The sequence below is a fragment of the Nematostella vectensis genome, chromosome 12 (assembly GCF_932526225.1).
Source record: "Nematostella vectensis chromosome 12, jaNemVect1.1, whole genome shotgun sequence".
In the NCBI taxonomy this organism is placed as follows: Eukaryota; Metazoa; Cnidaria; class Anthozoa; order Actiniaria; family Edwardsiidae; genus Nematostella; species Nematostella vectensis.
The window spans coordinates 15,009,338-15,029,483 of record NC_064045.1 but is presented as its reverse complement, the minus strand read 5'-3'; the positions used below and the strand labels follow the sequence as shown (position 1 = coordinate 15,029,483).

General features: G+C 42.6%; 3 protein-coding genes across 3 annotated transcripts; 2 read left to right on the top strand and 1 right to left on the bottom strand.

Annotated features, from left to right (window-relative positions):
* Positions 1 to 450: 450 nt before the first annotated feature.
* On the top strand, positions 451 to 5,295 carry LOC5506882 (histone-lysine N-methyltransferase SMYD3). Its single transcript, XM_032375359.2, has 4 exons — positions 451 to 1,414; positions 1,810 to 2,106; positions 3,237 to 3,575; positions 4,558 to 5,295. The coding sequence occupies exons 1-4, from the start codon at positions 874 to 876 to the stop codon at positions 4,722 to 4,724; spliced, it is 1,344 nt and encodes a 447-aa protein (XP_032231250.2). The 5' UTR covers positions 451 to 873; the 3' UTR covers positions 4,725 to 5,295.
* Positions 5,059 to 19,863, bottom strand: LOC5506889 (sodium/calcium exchanger 2). Its single transcript, XM_032375350.2, has 10 exons — positions 18,486 to 19,863; positions 16,475 to 16,536; positions 14,100 to 14,267; positions 13,703 to 13,772; positions 13,089 to 13,209; positions 12,447 to 12,682; positions 11,506 to 11,844; positions 11,172 to 11,350; positions 9,405 to 9,737; positions 5,059 to 8,383 (listed from the first exon to the last, which is right to left on the bottom strand). Exons 1-10 carry the CDS (start codon positions 19,189 to 19,191, stop codon positions 8,144 to 8,146), a joined length of 2,454 nt encoding a protein of 817 aa, XP_032231241.2. The 5' UTR covers positions 19,192 to 19,863; the 3' UTR covers positions 5,059 to 8,143.
* Positions 6,460 to 8,114, top strand: LOC125557127 (extracellular matrix protein A-like). The gene is made up of 2 exons (XM_048719440.1): positions 6,460 to 8,046; positions 8,106 to 8,114. Exons 1-2 carry the CDS (start codon positions 6,460 to 6,462, stop codon positions 8,112 to 8,114), a joined length of 1,596 nt encoding a protein of 531 aa, XP_048575397.1.
* Positions 19,864 to 20,146: the final 283 nt, after the last annotated feature.

The following is a 20,146-nucleotide window of genomic DNA, read 5'->3' as shown; positions in this document are numbered from 1 at the left end:
CGTCGTCTTTTATTTTTCATTTCATCAAAACACTTGTATAAAACAGATTCATTCATACTCAATGACTTCCGTACCCTGGGGGGAACTTTGAACTTCTTTTAAACACGATACGACACGATACGATACAAAACAATACAATAATTTATTCCGTCGATGACGTAAGGAGTGGTCACCCAGTCTCACGAGCTCGCGGGGGCTCATGGGAGGGGAGGGAAATAGTTTCCCCAAGTCTTAGCACGAAACGACGGTTGATCAGAGAGGATTCGCCGCTCGGTGCAAAGCTACCCTACGAAGGCATACCACTGTACCACGCGCGCCGGCGCAGGTCACGTACGCATAACCTCTAGAGCTCTGAGACGCTGCCCTTTGTTGTGATCTAACCTTGCCTAACAAAAGGTGATGTTACACGCGTCGTTTGCAACATCGTATTTTCCCGCGAAAAAAACAGCCACCATTTTCGGGGTACATGTTACACGGATCGTTTTGCATTATCATTTGTAACAAAATTCTAGAGCTCATTTTGTTTGTTGACACGACCTCGTTTGCACGCCCAAAACAAGATGGATTGTGGGATTTGTTGCACAAAAAACGACGACGTGATGTTTACACGGATCGATTTTTTCTAATTCGTCATTTTTTGTTGAAAGATTTTGATCCTGATTCAAAATCCTAAATCATGTTGCGAAACAAAATGTTGCGTAAAAAAACGAGGGGGAAGACCATGTTACACGGCATTCATTTTTTCGTGCAGTATGTAGCGCGAAAAAACGATGTTGCAATAAAACGACGAGTACAAGTTTCTTCACGCACGCTCGGTCTCCCTGTGTAACATTTTCCATATGTCCTATTCTTTCTCTACTTTGATAATTCAAGATGGCGCCAAAACCAAGTGTTTTCGAAGTTTTTGAAACAGAGTCAAAAGGCCGTGGTTTACGAGCGGCAAAACCCCTCAAGTCCGGGGATACTATCCTGAGCGAACAACCTGTAGTGTACATGCTCTCTAATATGCTTCGTGGGCAAAGATGTGACTTTTGCTTGGAAAAACTCTCCGACCTTCAGCGCTGTTCCCGGTGCAAGTTCGCTCGGTATTGTGGCGCGTCTTGTCAGCGCGCTGCCTGGAGAATCCACAAAAGCGAATGCGAAAGACTCAAGCGAGTATTTCCCCGTGTTCCTACGGATCTGGTGCTTCTCATGTTCAGGGTTTGGCAGTTGAAGAGCCAAAATGGCTGGTACGATTCGCTGGTGTCGAATGTGGAAAAAATCGACTCGGACACGAAAGAAGACTTCGTGTCGGTGTTAATGGTATTGAATGAATATCTTGGCTCTGAGATCTCCCCGACCGAGGGCTTGGAGCTTTTTAGTAAGATTTCCTGCAACAGTTTCGCTATTTGCGACGGCGAGATGCAAGCTATTGGTATGTAGCCTTTTGGTGACGAGATTTACTTAAATGATTGTAATTGTTTCAAGACAATTTGCTAAACAAAAACTATTAAAAATTAATCAGTAGCAAAAGAGGAAATATCTGTGGTAGTGTCCCACAGGCTTAACCCCCTACTCCCCCCATCCCCCACTCCCCAGGCTTTTCACGCCCTTACGCTGGGAGACATGGATTTTTTTGTGAATCACATTGAATCTACGGTGTAATGCAACAAAATAAGTGGTGGGGTATTACCTTTTCTCTTTCTTTGAGCCCCATTCCAAAGAGTTCTAACAATGGCTGATAATAGAAGGGAAATTTAGAAATGGCTAATGATATGGTATATAAGAGTAAGTGGCGTTAGGTTGACTTGAATCTCTACCTACCAACAGGTACTGGTATCTTCCCGAATGCTGTCTGCCTGAATCATTCATGTGCCCCTAACTCTGTTGCTGTCTTTAATGGGACCAACATCTATATAAAGGCTTTAGAAGAGATACCTGTTGGAGAAGAGCTCACGATAAGCTACATCCAGCAGCTCCACCCAAGGGAAACACGGCAAGAGGAGTTGGAGACTCAGTTCTGCTTCTATTGTCAGTGCCATAGATGTCTTGATGCTAGTGATAACAACAAGATGTTGACTTCATTGATTTGTCCAAACATAAGCTGTGAGGCAATAGTTTACCAAAGTAAGTAGATATTGAAAGATATTTAATCCCAGGGTTTTTTTACTTGATGGTAACTAAATAACTTGTACTTTATTGACTGGCTGTCTGAGCAACAAAGGTTTAATCAGCTGACTATCTGATTGAGCAACAATCTCATTTGAAAGACAAACTCGATGCCTGGATACTAGAATAACTGACTCAATGAAAAATCAACTGACTGGCTATAGCTGATTGACTGGTTAAGCAACTCACGAACAATTTGACTAGCCGGAAAATTTATCCATTAATTTATTGACCTACAGACTGATTGACCAACCGGCCAATGATTAACTGACTGACTGATTGATTGATAGACTCATTGATTGATTGATTGATTGACAGACTGATTGACAGCCTGATTGACGAACAGACCAATGATGGACTGACTGATTGATTGACTTACTGATTGACAGATTGATTGACCGACTGACCAATGATGGACTGACTGACTGATTGGTTGACTTACTGATTGACAGATTGATTGATTGACAGATTCATTGACCAACTGACCAATGATGGACTGACGGACTGCTTAATTGACTTACTGATTGACAGATTGATTGACCAACTGACAAATGATAGACTGACTGACTGACTTACTGATTGACAGATTGATTGACATACTGGCCAATGATGGACTGATTGATTGACCGACTGACCAATGATAGACTGACTGACTGATTGATTGACTTACTGATTGACAGATTGATTGACGAACTGACCAATGATGGACTGATTGATTGACTTACTGATTGACAGATTGATTGACCGACTGACCAATGATAGACTGACTGACTGATTGACAAACTGGCCAATGATGGACTGATTGATTTACTTACTGATTGACAGATTGATTGATTGACAGAGTGATTGACCGACTGACCAATGATGGACTGATTGGTTGATTGACTGGCCACTACCGTATATACTGTACGTTTGCTTTTTATGAAGGGTTTTTAAATGCTCAAAGTGTCAAACTACTATGTTTTCAGAGTGGCATACAACTAAGTACCACTCAACCATGTCTTTGTTTGAGTACAGTATCCACTTAAATGAGTGACTGAGCCAGGAGCCATTTACATACATTCATCAGTTTCATGATTTTCTCTTAGATTGGAGATGCACCAAGTGCGACACATTTGTAGATGCCAACTATTTTACTTCATGTCAAAACCAGCTTCAAGACGCCGTTCTAAAAGTGAGAGACTTGGAGAACCAAGCAAATCCGAATAACACTGAAATAGTTCACACTTGTAACAGTGCCCTTAGTGGAGGACATGGAAGCCTTTATCACCATCTCAGCATTGAACTCTGTTATAAAGCTTTTGATGCATGTGTAATGGAACAAGATTGGACAAAGGCACTGGAATATGCCACAAGGAACCTAGAGGTTTACACATGGTTCTATCCCAAGTACCATCCATGCCTTGGAGTACATCTGTACAAGATTGGTAAGTTCCTAATTTGACCAATAATAAGCAATCATAATGCCTAGTGCACACTAGCGACATATCACATAACGACATGGGCGCTTGCACTATTATCTTCGACACAACGACATGGACATAACGACATAAGAGAAAAAACATGTTTTTTCTTTAATGTCATTATGTCCATGTCGTTATGTCTGGCTAAACATAGTGTGCGCGCCCATGTCGTTATGTTGCTAAGTGTGCACTAGGCATAAGCAACCATGCATAAACACAAGAATGCAGTGGTATGATGTATCCCTATTTCAATAGGGATCCTCTATTGCAAGTTAGTTGGCTTTTTAGAGTGGCCAGGTGATTTAAAATGCACTTAGTGCATCACTTCACAAACAAAAATGTTGTTTTGAACTCTTTCCTCTGCAGAATTTATGTTGTATCACTAACCAGACAATCCATTTAGCATGAATTATCCACTGATGTTAAAGACATAGAAAATTCTGGAGGCAGACTTTTTTACTTTTTGGTGAAATGCTAATGAAATTTAAAACTTGCTTTTAGAGTGAGACCGTTAAGAGCACAAAACCATGAACACCGGAAATATGTATGGAATGTTTGTTTCGACCAATCACTTGCGAGGTATTCAAACAGTCAACTAGAAAAACATAACTTAACAAGTCTCAGTGTCTGGATTCTCACTTCTGATTGGCCAGAAGACAATTAACATTCCACACATATTTTAGATGTTCACGGTTTACTTGTCGCACTGTAAACTATCTTTTGTCTCTTGTCCGGTTTTACCTGCTAGTAGAGGCCTCTTTACTCTGTATTTTGCTGGGCTCATGAATGCCTCTGCTAGCAGGGAATTAAGGTTTTCATTGGCCCTCTGGAAGTGAACTGGTGTGATTGCTACTTCAAGTGTACAAGCTATTATACCATAGAGTTTCAGATGTAGCAGTTATCATATTTTCTTGTTTTTTTTATGGGTTTTGTTTATAAACCAAAGGCAAGCTTCTAGCTGTGACACACCAAGACCTGGAGCTTGCTGTCAAGAGGTTGGAACAGGCCAGGAAAATCCTTGAAGTTACTCATGGACAATCTCATCCATTAGTCCAAGAACTGTGTGAATATCTGTGCCAAGCTTCTGAGGAGTTAAGACAAGGAAGAATTTGATTCTTGGAATTTAACTCTTGGAATTTAACTCTTCAAGATAATAATGGTAGAGATAGTTTATTTAAATTAATCAACAGAGGAAATCTTGCCAAAAAAAGTTATTACCACAAAATGTTTTTATTTATGGATTTATATCATTCAAGTCAAATAAAATCAAGATGTCTTAGAGTAGTGTTTTAAGGATGAATTTCTGCATGTTGTTCCTGTATTTTTGTGTAATGATCTTTTAAGAGCATGGATAAGAAAAATGTCAACTAGGTAACTATATTTGACAAGCCCTGCACTATCAATAAACAGATAAATGTGTTGTCTATCTGAAACAAATACACACTTGTACAGCTCTCTAGTTTATTTTGTAATAATAAGCTTTTTACCAAAAGTAGATCCTACTTCATACAGTGAGATGTGTTCTAGTGATTTAATCGATATCTTTTATGTGTTAAATTAAGTGCACCTACATAATTATAATCCATTGATAATAGCTCTATGTATTCGTACATACAATGTACACAATTATTTCCTTAGTGGAATCTTATCAGCAAAAGGAATAAATATACTGTGGCAAAATGAACTACATATCATTTACAATCCTGTCTTTGATAGTATATCCTTGTGTTGAGCCACAAAAATAACCCAGTTTTCCTTAATAAGCCTATGGCTTAAGGGTGTTGCAAAAGCTTTGCCCCCCCGGCATTCCATGTATTAACTCACATCCTGGGGGTGTGTGAAAGAGTCACAGACTCAGCTTAGCCAGGGGGAGTTTGATAACAAAACATGGTGCATCCATAGACTTGATTTCAGAGATTGTGACAAGTTTCTCGTGAGAAGCCATAAATTACTGCAAAATCTGAGATTCAGGTTGAATCAACCACCTTTGACTAGAAAATCAAACTTAAACTTACCGCTCATACTGTTAATAAAAAAAAAGTTTTTTATGCTCAAACTCTTTCCATTGTCATTGTGTCCTCTGGCCTTAAAATATATTATATACAAGTCATCAGAATTTATTTAAATTAATTATCCCCCCCTTGGCTTAATGTATCAACTCATAATAAGAGAGGGTATGATTAAAGAACAGGTAAAAAGTTATTATTCAAAGAGAAGGACTGCTGTAGTTGACTTCCCTTAACAGAACTCATCATGGCTTGTCTATAGCTATTAGAAGTTCATGCTCCAAAAAAAACAAACAGATCCTTTGGCCTGAAATATTCTTGCTTCACTTCCAACTGCTTTCAAGGAGTTTCAAGGATGTTTTTTCAGGTTTTGAATTCCTTTAAGAATATGAAAATAACACAGTGCTTAATGTACTGTAGAATAAGCGTACATCTACACAGTGTGTCATTAAAAGTGCTATATTACACTATGTTACCCCAGCCTGCAGCCGGACCTTGCGCTAAAAAGTTCCTGGTCCAACTTTCATGATATTCTTGTTCCATTGTGAATATTGAACATTCTAAATTTTATAATTTAGCTCCTAAATATCCACGAATCTCGTTTTCATAGGTTTTCTAGGTAGAACAATGTGTGTCACATTGTTTCATGCAAGTCACAACAGGAACTTTGATAAGGCTCGACAACATCCATCCTTTTCTAGGAACTAATTCTAAGAAAACTATACATTGCTTTATCTTCAATTGATGGCATGGCCCATAGTTGAATTAGTAAAACCAGTGATGAGATTCAAAGGTTGCATGGTTCATTGTTGAATAATCCACTGACTAAAAGGCCATGTGATATGGTGTCTAGCAGGCCATGTGATATGGTGTCTAGCAGGCCATGTGATATGGTGTCTAGCAGGCCATGTGATATGGTGTCTAGCAGGCCATGTGATATGGTGTCAAGCAGGCCATGTGATATGGTGTCTAGCAGGCGATGTGATATGGTGTCTAACAGGCGATGTGATATGGTGTCTAACAGGCCATGTGATATGGTGTCTAACAGGCCATGTGATATAGTGTCTAGCAGGCCATGTCATATGGTGTCTAGCAGGCCATGTGATATGATGTCTAGCAGGCCATGTGATATGGTGTCAAGCAGGCCATGTGATATGGTGTCTAGCAGGCCGTGTGATATGGTGTCTAACAGGCCATGTGATATGGTGTCTAGCAGGCCATGTGATATGGTGTCTAGCAGGCCATGTGATATGGTGTCTAGCAGGCCGTGTGATATGGTGTCTAGCAGGCCGTGTGATATGGTGTCTAGCAGGCCATGTGATATGATGTCTAGCAGGCAATGTGATATGGTGTCTAGCAGGCCGTGTGATATGGTGTCTAGCAGGCCGTGTGATATGGTGTCTAGCAGGCCATGTGATATGATGTCTAGCAGGCAATGTGATATGATATCTAGCAGGCCATGTGATATGGTGTCTAGCAGGCCATGTGATATGGTGTCTAGCAGGCCATGTGATATAGTGTCTAGCAGGCCATGTGATATGGTGTCTAACAGGCCATGTGATATGGTGTCTAGCAGGCCATGTGATATGGTGTCAAGCAGGCCATGTGATATGGTGTCTAGCAGGCCATGTGATATGATGTCTAGCAGGCCATGTGATATGGTGTCTAGCAAGCCATGTGATAAGGTGTCTAGCAGGCCATGTGATATGGTGTCTAGCAGGCCATGTGATATGGTGTCTAGCAGGCAATGTGATATGATGTCTAGCAGGCCATGTGATATAGTGTCTAACAGGCCATGTGATATGGTGTCTAACAGGCCATGTGATATGGTGTCTAGCAGGCCATGTGATATGGTGTCTAGCAGGCCATGTGATATGATGTCAAGCAGGCCATGTGATATGGTGTCTAACAGGCCATGTGATATGGTGTCTAGCAGGCCATGTGATATGGTGTCTAGCAGGCCATGTGATATAGTGTCTAGCAGGCAATGTGATATGATGTCTAGCAGGCCATGTGATATAGTGTCTAACAGGCAATGTGATATGATGTCTAGCAGGCCATGTGATATAGTGTCTAACAGGCCGTGTGATATGGTGTCTAATAGGCCATGTGATATGTTGTCTAGCAGGCCATGTGATATGGTGTCTAATAGACCATGTGATATGGTGTCTAGCAGGCCATGTGATATGGTGTCTAGCAGGCCATGTGATATGGTGTCTAGCAGGCCGTGTGATATGGTGTTTAGCAGGCCATGTGATATAGTGTCTAGCAGGCCATGTGATATGGTGTCTAGCAGGCCATGTGATATGGTGTCTAGTAGGCCATGTGATATGGTGTCTAGCAGGCCATGTGATATGGTGTCTAGCAGGCCGTGTGATATGGCGTTTAGCAGGCCATGTGATATAGTGTCTAGCAGGCCATGTGATATGGTGTCTAGCAGGCCATGTGATATGGTGTCTAGCAGGCCATGTGATATGGTGTCTAGCAGGCCATGTGATATGGTGTCTAGCAGGCCATGTATGGTGTCTAAAAGGTCACATGACCATAAGCCACTAAAGCAGATATCAAAACGTAAATAATCCAAAGGCAGATAAAGAACACCCCTGTAGAAAACTTGCTCCAAGATGGCCCGCCAAGCTCCGCCCCACCCAGGGGCTTGACATAGCGACGCAGGAGAATCACCCCAAGGCACAGAATGGCGCACACAGTATATGTCACCACACTAGTCACCAGGGATCCCGCATTGACAGCAAACGGCTTGTTGGGCTGTGGGGAGACATGGAGGGGAGGGTCACAAACAGATAGACATGGGGTGAGTTACAATCAGAGGGAGACAGGGGAGGGGTGGGTGAGTTACAAACAGAGGGATACAGCGGAGGGGCGAGTCACAAATAGTGGGAGACAGGAAGGGGTGGGTGAGTTACAAAGAGAGGGAGACGGGAGGGTTGAGTCACAAATAGTGGGAGACAGGGAGGGGTGGGTGAGTTACAAAGAGAGGGAGACGGGAGGGTTGAGTCACAAATAGTGGGAGACAGGGAGGGGTAGGTGAGTTACAAACATAGGGAGACAGGGGAGGGGTGAGTTACAAACATAGGGAGACAGGGGAGGGGTGTGTCACAAGTAGAGAGATATAGGGGAGGGGTGTGTCACAAGTAGAGAGAGATAGGGGAGGGGTGTGTCACAAGTGGAGAGAGATGGGGGGGAGTCACAAGTAGAGAGAGATGGGGGAGTGTTCAGTCACAAGTAGAGAGAGAGATAGGGGAGGGGTGAGTCACAAGTAGAGAGAGATAGGGGGGGTGAGTCACAAGTAGAGAGAGATGGGGGAGGGGTGAGTCACAAGTAGAGAGAGATGGGGGAGGGGTGTGTCACAAGTGGAGAGAGATGGGGGAGGGGTTAGTCACAAGTAGTGAGAGATGGGGGAGGGGTGAGTCAGAAGTAGAGGGAGATAGGGGAGGGGTGAGTCACAAGTAGAGAGAGATGGGGGAGGGGTGTGTCACAAGTGGAGAGAGATGGGGGAGGGGTGAGTCACGAGTAGTGAGAGATGGGGGAGGGGTGAGTCAGAAGTAGAGGGAGATTGGGGAGGGGTGAGTCACAAGTAGAGAGAGATGGGGGAGGGTTGAGTCACAAGTAGAGAGAGATGGGGGAGTGTTCAGTCACAAGTAGTAGGGAATGGATAGGAAGGTGAACTACAAATGGAGGGAGATGGGGTGGGTCACATATTTACGGTCATGTGTTAACTGGCGATTCAGTGATATATTGGGGTATAACTGATTGCATATTTACTTACATTGACAATCTTGTGGTATATTGTCGCAATAACCCACGGTGTGCCAAGGCCCAGAAACACATTGACTGAGTTACTCCCCGTCACATTCCCAATACACGCATCTGCGTACTTCTCGTTTATGGCTGCCGCTTTGCTAGCAAACAGATCAGGGAGACTGGTACCCAGGGCCACAAATGTGAAAGCAGTCACTTCATTCTTCAGGCCAACTAGACATCCAAATATGGTAGCTAGGTCACCCACTATTGCTGTCAGGATACCAATGAAGCAAAGTGCGACAGAGAAGGTCACCCATCCACCTGCCCAGGTGCAGGGGGGGACAGCTGCAAAGATTACCTGGAAAAGATACAGAGATGAGGTTGTAACAAATTCAACAGCAAACTTTTTATGATGTCTTAATAGTTCTTGTCAAAATGTCCCCCTCCCACCAGTCATACTTGCATCTAGAAGAAGTGCATGATGTAGTCCTGACTCTCTACCACTCAGCAAACAGTTCCCCTGGCAAACTGTACTGCATCTTCCTGGCTAACCGTTTTCTTGGTTAACTGTACTCACTGACTTTCTGTACGGCCCAACAAACTGTACCCCCCTGGCAAATGTACCCCCTAGCAAACTGGATCCTTAGTTAACTTACCACCCAGCTACCTGTTCCCCCCTGCCTGACTGTACCCCCTGGCTAACTGTCCCCCCTGGCTAACTGTACCCCCTGGCTAACTGTACCCCCCTGGGTAACTGTACCCCCCTGGCTAACTGTCCCCCCCTGGCTAACTGTCCCCCCCTGGCTAACTGTACCCCCTGGCTAACTGTACCCCCCTGGGTAACTGTACTCCCTGGCTAACTGTACCCCCTGGGTAACTGTCCCCCCCTGGCTAACTGTACCCCCTGGCTAACTGTACCCCCTGGCTAACTGTACCCCCTGAATAACTGTCCCCCCTGGCTAACTGTACCCCCTGGCTAACTGTCCCCCCTGGCTAACTGTACCCCCTGGCTAACTGTCCCCCCCCTGGCTAACTGTACCCCCTGGCTAACTGTCCCCCCCTGGCTAATTGTTCCCCCCTGGCTAACTGTACCCCCCTGGCTAACTGTACCCCCCTGGCTAACTGTACCCTCTGGCTAACTGTACCCACCTGGCTAACTGTATCCCCTGGCTAACTGTAACCCCCTGGCTAACTGTACCCCCCTGGGTAACTGTCCCCCCTGGCTAATTGTTCCCCCCTGGCTAACTGTCCCCCCCTGGCTAACTGTCCCCCCTGGCTAATTGTACCCCCCTGGCTAACTGTACCCCCTGGCTAACTGTCCCCCCTGGGTAACTGAACCCCCCTGGCTAATTGTACCCCCTGGCTAACTGTACCCTCTGGCTAACTGTATCCCCTGGGTAACTGTCCCCCCTGGCTACTTGTCCCCCCTGGCTAATTGTTCCCCCCTGGCTAACTGTACCCCCCTGGCTAACTGTACCCCCCTGGCTAACTGTACCCTCTGGCTAACTGTACCCACCTGGCTAACTGTATCCCCTGGCTAACTGTACCCCCCTGGCTAACTGTACCCCCCTGGGTAACTGTACCCCCCTGGCTAACTGTACCCTCTGGCTAACTGTCCCCCCCTGGCTAACTGTCCCCCCTGGCTAATTGTACCCCCCTGGCTAACTGTCCCCCCCTGGGTAACTGTACCCCCCTGGGTAACTGAACCCCCCTGGCTTATTATACCACCCTGGCTAACTGTACCTTCTAGGCAAGTGTTAAGAAGTGCATGTACCCCCCTGGCTAATTGTACCTTCCAGGCAAGTGTTAAGAAGTGCATGATGTAGTCCATGGTGGTCGCGTTCTCAATATCACCACCATTGACAGACAGGGCGTCACGAAACTGCTGTCCCCAGGATGAGGAGCCAAGCTCTAGTCTGTCCAGGTTGAGATGGGTGAGGGCGACAACACGGTCAAACAGACGCTTGTACTCTATAGGGATTCAATAAATCCAGCGTTAATGACGTAGAAATTAGAGGGGAGCATCTTTTTTTTATGAAAAGATAAAAAGGGCGAATATTGACAGATGACAACCCAATCAAACAGATGCATTCTACATACGAGCTGTGCATGTGCTTATATCTCACCGTCGTCATTGACGATAGTGACGACTGATCGCGTGATCTTGCCAAGCGTTGCTCCACCAGTGGGATCCATAATCTCAAGGAGGAAACACTCGTCTTTTTCAAATGCCTTGTCATCCATTATTTCTATCGTGATGTCTTTCATCTGTTCCCCGTGTTCAAAGACCAGCTCCCCTATTCCCCCATGGTAGTCCTTCCCATTGATGGCTGACTGGTCTGTTGTTTTCCAGGTCACCTTTATGGTGCCATCAGTACCACCTGTCCGTTCCACCAGGAAGTTCGCTTTCCCTATGCTCTCCTTGATCACAAAGCTAGGTTTTTGCAAGGATAGCACTCCAGGTTCTAGAAGAAGAGATAATGCAAAAACGTTGATGATTGTAATTATGACTTAGCATCATCGTTGATGGTTGTGATGATGACCAACCATCATCGTTGATTATTGTGATGATGACTTACCATCATCGTTGATGATTGTGATGATGACTTACCATCATCGTTGATGATTGTAATGATGACCTATCATCATCGTTGATGATTGTGATGATGACTTACCATCATCCTTGATGATTGTGATGATGACTTACCATCATCCTTGATGATTGTACTCTTGTAATTATGACTTAGCATCATCGTTGATGATTGTGATGATGACTTACCATCATCGTTGATGATTGTGATGATGACCTACTATCATCGTTGATGGTTGTGATGATGACTTACCATCATCGTTGATAGTTGTGATGATGACTTACCATCATCGTTGATGATTGTGATGATGACTTACCATCATCGTTGATGATTGTGATGATGACTTACCATCATCGTTGATGGTTGTGATGATGACTTACCATCATCGTTGATGATTGTGATGATGACTTACCATCATTGTTGATGGTTGTGATGATGACTTACCATCATCATTGATGGTTGTGATGATGACCTACCATCATCGTTGATGATTGTGATCTCTGTGATGCTCTGCTTGCCGACCACAGTCCCTGCGTCCTTCATGTCGTAAGGAGCCAACTTGACAAAGAAGATCTCGTTCTCCTCCCACTCATTGTCGTCGATAATCTCAATGTCCAAGTGCTTGAGTGTCTCTCCTGGCTTAAATACCATCACGTCTTTCTTGGCAACATAGTCAGAGCCAGACTCGGCCGTGCCGTCAATCGTCTCGAAGCTAAACGGACAAGAGTATGTTTAAAGCAAGCTAAACGGACAAGAGTATGTTTAGAGCAAGCTAAACGGACAAGAGTATGTTTAGAGCAAGCTAAACGGACATGAGCGTGATTAGGCCAAGCTAAGCGGACAAGAGTATGATTAGACCAAGCTAAACGGACAAGAGCATGATTAAAGCAAGCTAAGCGGACAAGAGTATGATTAGACCAAGCTAAACGGACAAGAGTATGATTAGACCAAGGAAATAAGAGAACAATGGACTTGCCTCTACAAATCCCGTCACTTTTTGTATGATAACCTCGCTCGCGCTCAGGCTTTTAGTGGCAAAATAACAAAAACAAAAAACAACTTATACGGAACTTTATAACGTTTTCACTAATTCTCGAGAAGATCGTCCCATTACTTACTTAACGGAGGCGCTAACGTTCAGATTTCCAGACCTCATGACACCGATCTTGACTAGTTTGTCATTCTCCATTACTGCACACTTTGTCGTCGCGAACTCAATGACAGCAGGTTTGATCGCATCTGAAAGAAGAAAATTAATGTTTCATGCGATGAATTAGTCAATCCATAATGACCCTTTCGTGTGTCCGTCCAATTTCTATATCTAAACTGTCTGCCTTATTTGTGTTTTATATCTAAACTGTCTGCCTTATACGTGTTTCTCCACAAATACTAGTCGACTTACTCGACTTAAGAAATCACGTGACATTTTTGGATGGCAAATTTGCACGTTTTTAGCGACCTACTAACAACAACAAAAGCAACTTATTCAGCTCTCGAACCAGCCAGAATTAAGTTTCTTTGTCAAAAAGAGTTTTTTTCTCATTGAAAGATTTTATGTTTTCGCCACTCTGGCGTGACAAACGCAGCAATGTCTGTGTTTATTTTGTTGTGAGTCTTTGCCAATCAAAATAAACACGTGAATTCTATTAAAAAAATGCAGAAAGTCCAACGTTGTACTGCAAACATACCACCCATTACTTTCTTTCCGTGTAGGATAGCTGATCACCCATACCTTTCTTCCCGTGTAGGATAGTTGATGCGCCAGAGGTAGAAAAACCAACTTCAGACAACTCTTCATAGATCTTGGAGAAAAAATTAAATATGAAACTCAGCGGGAAAGGGTAAATATATTAATGCCAGCTCTAATGGGTAAATATATTAATACGAGCTCGGATGGGTAAATATATTAATACGAGCTCTGAAAGGTAAATATATTAATACGAGCTCTGATGGGTAAATATATTAATACGAGCTCTGATGGGTAAATATATTAATACGAGCTCTGATGGGTAAATATATTAATACGAGCTCTGATGGGTAAATATATTAATACGAGCTCTGATGGGTAAATATATTAATGCCAGCTCTAATGGGATTCCACTATTTGGTCAAAAATACCTCATACACACCATGTTAAGTCTTGGGTCCATTTTAGGCTTCAGTTTGTGACCGCCGCCGATATTTCGTATTGCACCAACTCGGTAGTACCCATAATTCTTTGGTTGCTTGGCTTTGATGTGAGCTGCCACCAGCTTAGCTGTGTCATCTTCAGTAATATCCGGAATCTGGCTCACTTCCTGTGGACATGATGGAACATAATGCTGCGATTAATTATGCATTCTCGTTCCCAGAGCTCCTCAGTCATACTCCCCGCCGGAGGCTCTGGTAGCAGACGAAAAGCGGAGATTCTAGGACAATCCGGGACTTTCAGTTTGTCGATATATCTCTCTTCCGGTTTATCGTTTGCAAGATGGCGGACAATCATTTTGAGGAAGCGCTGGTTGTCGGACTTTCAAATATTGGCTTCAATTTTAATTTGAAATCAAAGCAAAAACAGTCAGTGCGAGTTTTTCCCGGCACTGTTGCATCACCGGCACTTCGTATCACCGGCACTTTGTATCACCGGCAGTTTGTATCACCGGCAGTTTGTATCACCGGCAGTTTGTATCACCGGCACTTTGTATCACCGGCACTTTGTATCACCGGCAGTTTGTATCACCGGCAGTTTGTATCACCGGCACTTTGTATCACCGGCACTTTGTATCACTGGCACTGTTGCATCACCGGCACTTTGTATCACCGGCACTTTGTATCACCGGCACTTTGTATCACCGGCACTTTGTATCACCGGCACTTTGCATCACCGGCACTTTGTATCACCGGCACTTTGTATCACCGGCACTTTGCATCACCGGCACTTTGTATCACCGGCACTTTGTATCACCGGCACTTTGCTCACTTGGCGTCATAATCCCGCCATAACGAAGAGACCAACAAAACAATACGTCTCGACTTTGGTATACGATTCCCGTTGTAATTTACAATAAAACATGTTAGTATTTTCCATTTTTACCTGCGCGAATTGCCTTGATCTTTCATTAATTCCTCGCTTAGTTTCACGTGAGCTATCATCTATACACCGCTTTATTTGAACATGGATTTTCTTAGTATAATGCATCTATCAGCGGCTTCCCCCGGGATTCGACCCCCGGGGACTGGGGATTTGTTTGGTCAGCGGTAAATCAGACAAGAACGCGTGTGACTGGCTTCCAGCTTTTTGCGCTCGTGTCTGGAGCTCATCGACGACCATAATTCGTCGCATAGTGATTCAAATAAACAATAACCTGCTCATCTATTGGCACTAAGACCCACTGAAATTCTTTCTCGTACATTGATACAACGAAGAAAAACATTTTACCTTCCTCTAAAGCGAATAGAAAACGACAAAAAAACGTCATAACAATCCGTAAACTATCGTGGCCATACCGTGAACAAGTTGCAAAACGTTTGTTTGAGGCCTCGGCAATGATCACACTGTGCATGCACTATGTTATCTTATGTTGTTAAGAGTCACCAAGAAAATTCTTCATGAATTGATCCCTGGGGTACGGGATTTTGTCATTTTTTCCGCCCTGCTCCCCGGGTTTTTTTTTTAAGTTTTGTAAGGGATTTTGACAAATTCCCGGGAGTCGCAACTTGGGCTAAGCCGCTGATAGATGCATAATTCCCAGGTTTCGGTACAAGCGTAGCTTTTTGCCAAGTTATATCGGAAGTGAATGCTATCTACCGGAAATAAACGCGTTGCGCAGTAGTGTGTGCAAATTTCAAATCATTACGCAGGCATTTTTCACAGCCAATCAAATTTGCCCATAACCATCTGCTTCCAGAGCCTCCGACACACAACAGCGGAGGAGCTCTGGGAACCAGAATGTTATGCTTGTAAAGTAGTGTGAAAATAGCATTCATTTGACTGGTAAGATGTTTAGCCTGAAGTCAGTTAAGTTGGTGGTCTGAGAGAGGAATGGGTTGTTGGTATCATAAAGGTGGAGGGGATGGCGGGGTGTGGAGGAATGTTAATTATGCTTGTAAAGCAGTGTAAAATAGCATTAATTTGACTGGTAAGATGTTTAGCCTGGAGTCAGTTAAGTTGGTGGTCTAAGAGAGGAATGGGTTGTGGGTATCATAAAGGTGGAGGGGATGGTGGAGTGTGGGGGAGGGGATGGCGGGGTGTAGAGTGTGGGATAGGGGATGGCGGGGTGTAAAGTGTGGGGGAGGGGATGGCGGGGTGTAGAGTGTGGGGGAGGGGATGGCGGGGTGTAAAGTGTGGGGGAGGGGATGGCGGGGTGTAGAGTGTGGGGGAGGGGAGAGGAGGGTTGTAGAGTGTGGGGGAGGGGAAAGGAGGGATTTGTGTATTCAAAGGTGTCGGGGGTGGTGGATGTGGGTGGGTGGGGTTTGAGTGTATTGTGGAGGTAATAGTATTTTGATGTATCAGGTAATAGCAAACCTTAATAAATCCCTCTACTTCTGGGTCTTCTGTCGAAAGGTGGAACTTTTTGTCTCCCTCCTCTGCAAAAAAGACCTCATCAATATCTACCGACTAATGAAGCATTTCCTGTGAGAGTTAAATGAAACAAAGAACAATAAAACAGAAATGTGTTTGTTTACATCCTAGTCTATTACTAGACTGCTCCGAAGAGAAAATTGTTTCTATGTTTTTGCTATCACATCTCAATTCATTATTTTTTTGTATTAGCCAACTAAAATTATGCCTTTTAGTTCACATGGTGATAATAGGTCACATAACTAAATCCTGATAATAAGATGACATTTCCAAGCATATATTTATGTGTACTGTATGTGTGGCTCTCACATTGTTATCATTAAGACATTATTTTAACAATCTTATTATTATCTATACCTTTAAAATGAATGGTCTTTACCTAACTCTTACCATTTTTGGGTTAATGTACATTTTAGATAAGCTAGGACATACATCATAAGTACTGGTTAGTCACTATGGAAATAAACAATTGCATTTTTTATCTTTTGTTAGAGTTTTATGAAAGTCAAGAACTTTTCTAGATTATACTAATGTATTTAAACTCCTTTATATATTCAAATAGCAAATACCACCTGCCTGACATAACAATTGTTGGATGGACTTCAATAAGTCTGATAAATAATATATTCTGTTTTTTTCAAGAAACTCATAATGTTTTAACAACAAACTACCTCCTATTTTTAAGCATACAAATTATTGTTTTCTGCATTTCCTAGACCAACATGTTTTCCTAAAGTCTTACAGGGGGTGAATTGGCACATGGATATATAACCAAAAGTCACTCATGAAAAAGCCAAATTTAATCATTAGGGTATTAGAAATCAGTCATTATCAAGGGTAGCACAATTGGCATATCAGGACTTTTAGAGGGAAAGGGAAAGGGGGGGCTTGCAAACATAGAAAATGAGCATGTAGAGGGTGGATAATACAACTGCTGTTCCAGAAAGTATCCAGAGTTGGGAGGGGGGGGGGGAGTCACCCAATTCAATTGATCCTGCTCTTGCAGCTTTTTCCATATCGATATGTATGACTGTAACCCGATGCCCTCCCCCCCTCAGGTTAATGTGGGTATGTTATACCAGTTGTATAATATTTACCATGCAACCTTTTTGCTAGGTAATTCTTTTCTTTTTAATTGTTGTTTCTTTTCAGAAAAAACGAAAATTATAATATTATACCTATCTTTTCCTATGCCAACATTCTTGAATTATAAATTTGTTTTAGTGCAAAAAATGCCCTATTATCATATCAGACATTTTTTTTTAATTTAAATATTTTATTTGGATGAAATGAAGTGTCAAAATAAAACACCGGAAGCAATCTGATCTAGAATTAGACACATACTATACTCTTATTTGGTTTTAAAAAGCAGAATGATTGACATTTTTCATTATTTTGTTTAGTATCATGAGGAAGATTTTAGAAATAACAAATAATTCCCCATAAGAATTACTGGATAGAAGACATAACACCGTCAAGCACTACCACAAACATCTACAAAACCCGTTAAGCGCAGGAAATTGTCTCTAACGGAAAACCAAACACCCATAAACTGCTACTGATGTTCTCAAGGAAAATTTTTTAATTAGAGCAGGTGGGCTCTCTTAAAAACAACAACTTTATAACATATTGCCTATAATTTATTTTTCCGGGTAGAGATCCTTTAACTCTTAGCCTTTATTGTCTTAGATATAATACTTAAAATAATGACTCCTTTTTTTCAAACTCTTTTAATTTCTGTGGATTAAAAATTGGGAATCTTGAAAAAAGCAAGTAGATATATTTCAGTAGTTAGAGAAATCGACAGAGAAAGCAACTACAGTTAACGGAATGATATCAAACTATTATGATATATATGTTTTATATCTTTTTTCAAGTTGCTTTTTTGATTTAGTATGAATTAGCCTTTATTAACAAGAACATCAGGCCACTTGCAGTTATCGTGTAGACTCACCCAACTCCAGCATTCCTTCAGGCTCAACCCTCCCGGGACAGCAGTAGTTCTTATCCATGATGTACGCGATAATAACAAGAATGGGGAAGAACAAGAAAGTCAGGATCGCCTCCCAGAGCTCCACCACGTCCTTCGTGTTAACGGAGAGAATGATGAATAACCAGATATAAGCCAGAAGGGACGTGATGGCCGTCACTGCGAACACGTTCATGGATTTTATACGTCGGGTCTCGAACTTCGGCACAGCCATCACACATACGGCGGTGATGCAGAGAAGGTTAAACGCTGCTGACCCTACAATAGTGCTCGGGCCCAGCGCGCCGGCCTCGAATCCATTCATAATGGTAATTTCGATGATAGAGAGCAGAATTTCAGGCGCGGAGGAACCCAGCGCCATAAGAGTCAAGTTAGCAACCGTCTCATTCCATACACGGACCTCCACTTCTATAATTTCCGAGCTGTTTTGCTTGGCTATTTTTACCTTCTTGGTTTTACTTGTGATGGTTTCAATAGCACACATGAATATATCTGAGACGATAGCGACCCCCATGAAACACCATAACAGCGCTATAAGGTAGATGAACGTTCTGAGGCCTTGATTCCAGCTGGATTCATCAAGGAAGGATAGAAAGAGGGTCCCCAGGGCTTGCTTTGAGCACTTATCGTACACCAAAGGTACACAGCCCGTGCAATTCGCACAAGTCATGGCTTTAAAAGCGTGCCAATGGAAAAACTATACTCCAATGACGAATTTAATTCGTACCAACCGGTACAAACACGACCGGCGTTTTGCTAAAAAGTGTAAACAAGTTCTCGAAGTTTAAGATAAGTTCTCGTCGCCTGAGTCAATGCCAACCTCAATCCACACGCTAGACGGAATTCACGGAGATTAGGCGAGCGACAAGTAATAACCCGTGAAATTAATTTAAAAATCCTGTTCCACCAATCTTGTCTTCGTCTTGTAGAGTAATTACCAAGAAGATGAGGCTGCTGGCTCGATTTGCGAGCGAAAGTTTTCCCCCGCGAGCTTCTTGACTTTGAATTACCATGGGACCGTGCACCAACAAAGTTTTGAATACATAATATAAACATGAATGCATTGCTGAGTATATTTAAAATATGTTGCCATAGTAACTGCTTATGAATATTGTTTCGACGTAAAGCAATTAGCAAAATAAACACATCGCCGATTAGAAGGCTCTGGAATTGGGAAGTGCATCTATTATTAGTATTTTCTTCATTATACTTTACAGAAACTGTGTAATGCATTATTGTAATAATTTCAACAATCTTTTCATTCATATTTAATCCAATTTGTTTTTATCACCATTATAATCTGCATTAACGCCTTCAAGACAAGTTTGGTACAGTTTTTTTAAGAAAGATTTTGTTTTCCCGAGATACAAATTATAAAGGTATTTATTCAGGCATCGAACATGTGCAATACAGCCTTTTTTAGATCCAGATTTTTAAAACTCTCTTATCAATTTGCAGTTGTCCGTATGTTAGATTACACATCGATTATACTGTTAGGAACTGAAATAATATATTTACTCAACTCGTAAGCATTTTAATGTGAAACGTTTTATTTTAAGGACGATTAGCATGGAATAGATGTCTTGCTCTAAGAAGTTGCATGACTTTTTGAATGGCAAATTCAA

Bases quoted from the DNA above. Each gene is read 5' to 3' on its own strand.
- LOC5506882 (XM_032375359.2), top strand. From the start codon at position 874: ATGGCGCCAAAACCAAGTGTTTTCGAAGTTTTTGAAACAGAGTCAAAA. The intron at 1,415-1,809 runs GTATGTAGCCTT...ACCTACCAACAG, and splicing joins CGGCGAGATGCAAGCTATTG to GTACTGGTATCTTCCCGAAT. The intron at 2,107-3,236 runs GTAAGTAGATAT...ATTTTCTCTTAG, and splicing joins TGAGGCAATAGTTTACCAAA to ATTGGAGATGCACCAAGTGC.
- LOC125557127 (XM_048719440.1), top strand. From the start codon at position 6,460: ATGGTGTCTAGCAGGCCATGTGATATGGTGTCTAGCAGGCCATGTGAT.
- LOC5506889 (XM_032375350.2), bottom strand. From the start codon at position 19,191: ATGACTTGTGCGAATTGCACGGGCTGTGTACCTTTGGTGTACGATAAG. The intron at 16,537-18,485 runs GTGAGTCTACAC...TCTTTTTTGCAG, and splicing joins TGAAGGAATGCTGGAGTTGG to AGGAGGGAGACAAAAAGTTC. The intron at 13,210-13,702 runs GTATGGGTGATC...TTCTTCTTTCAG, and splicing joins TATCCTACACGGGAAGAAAG to ATGCGATCAAACCTGCTGTC.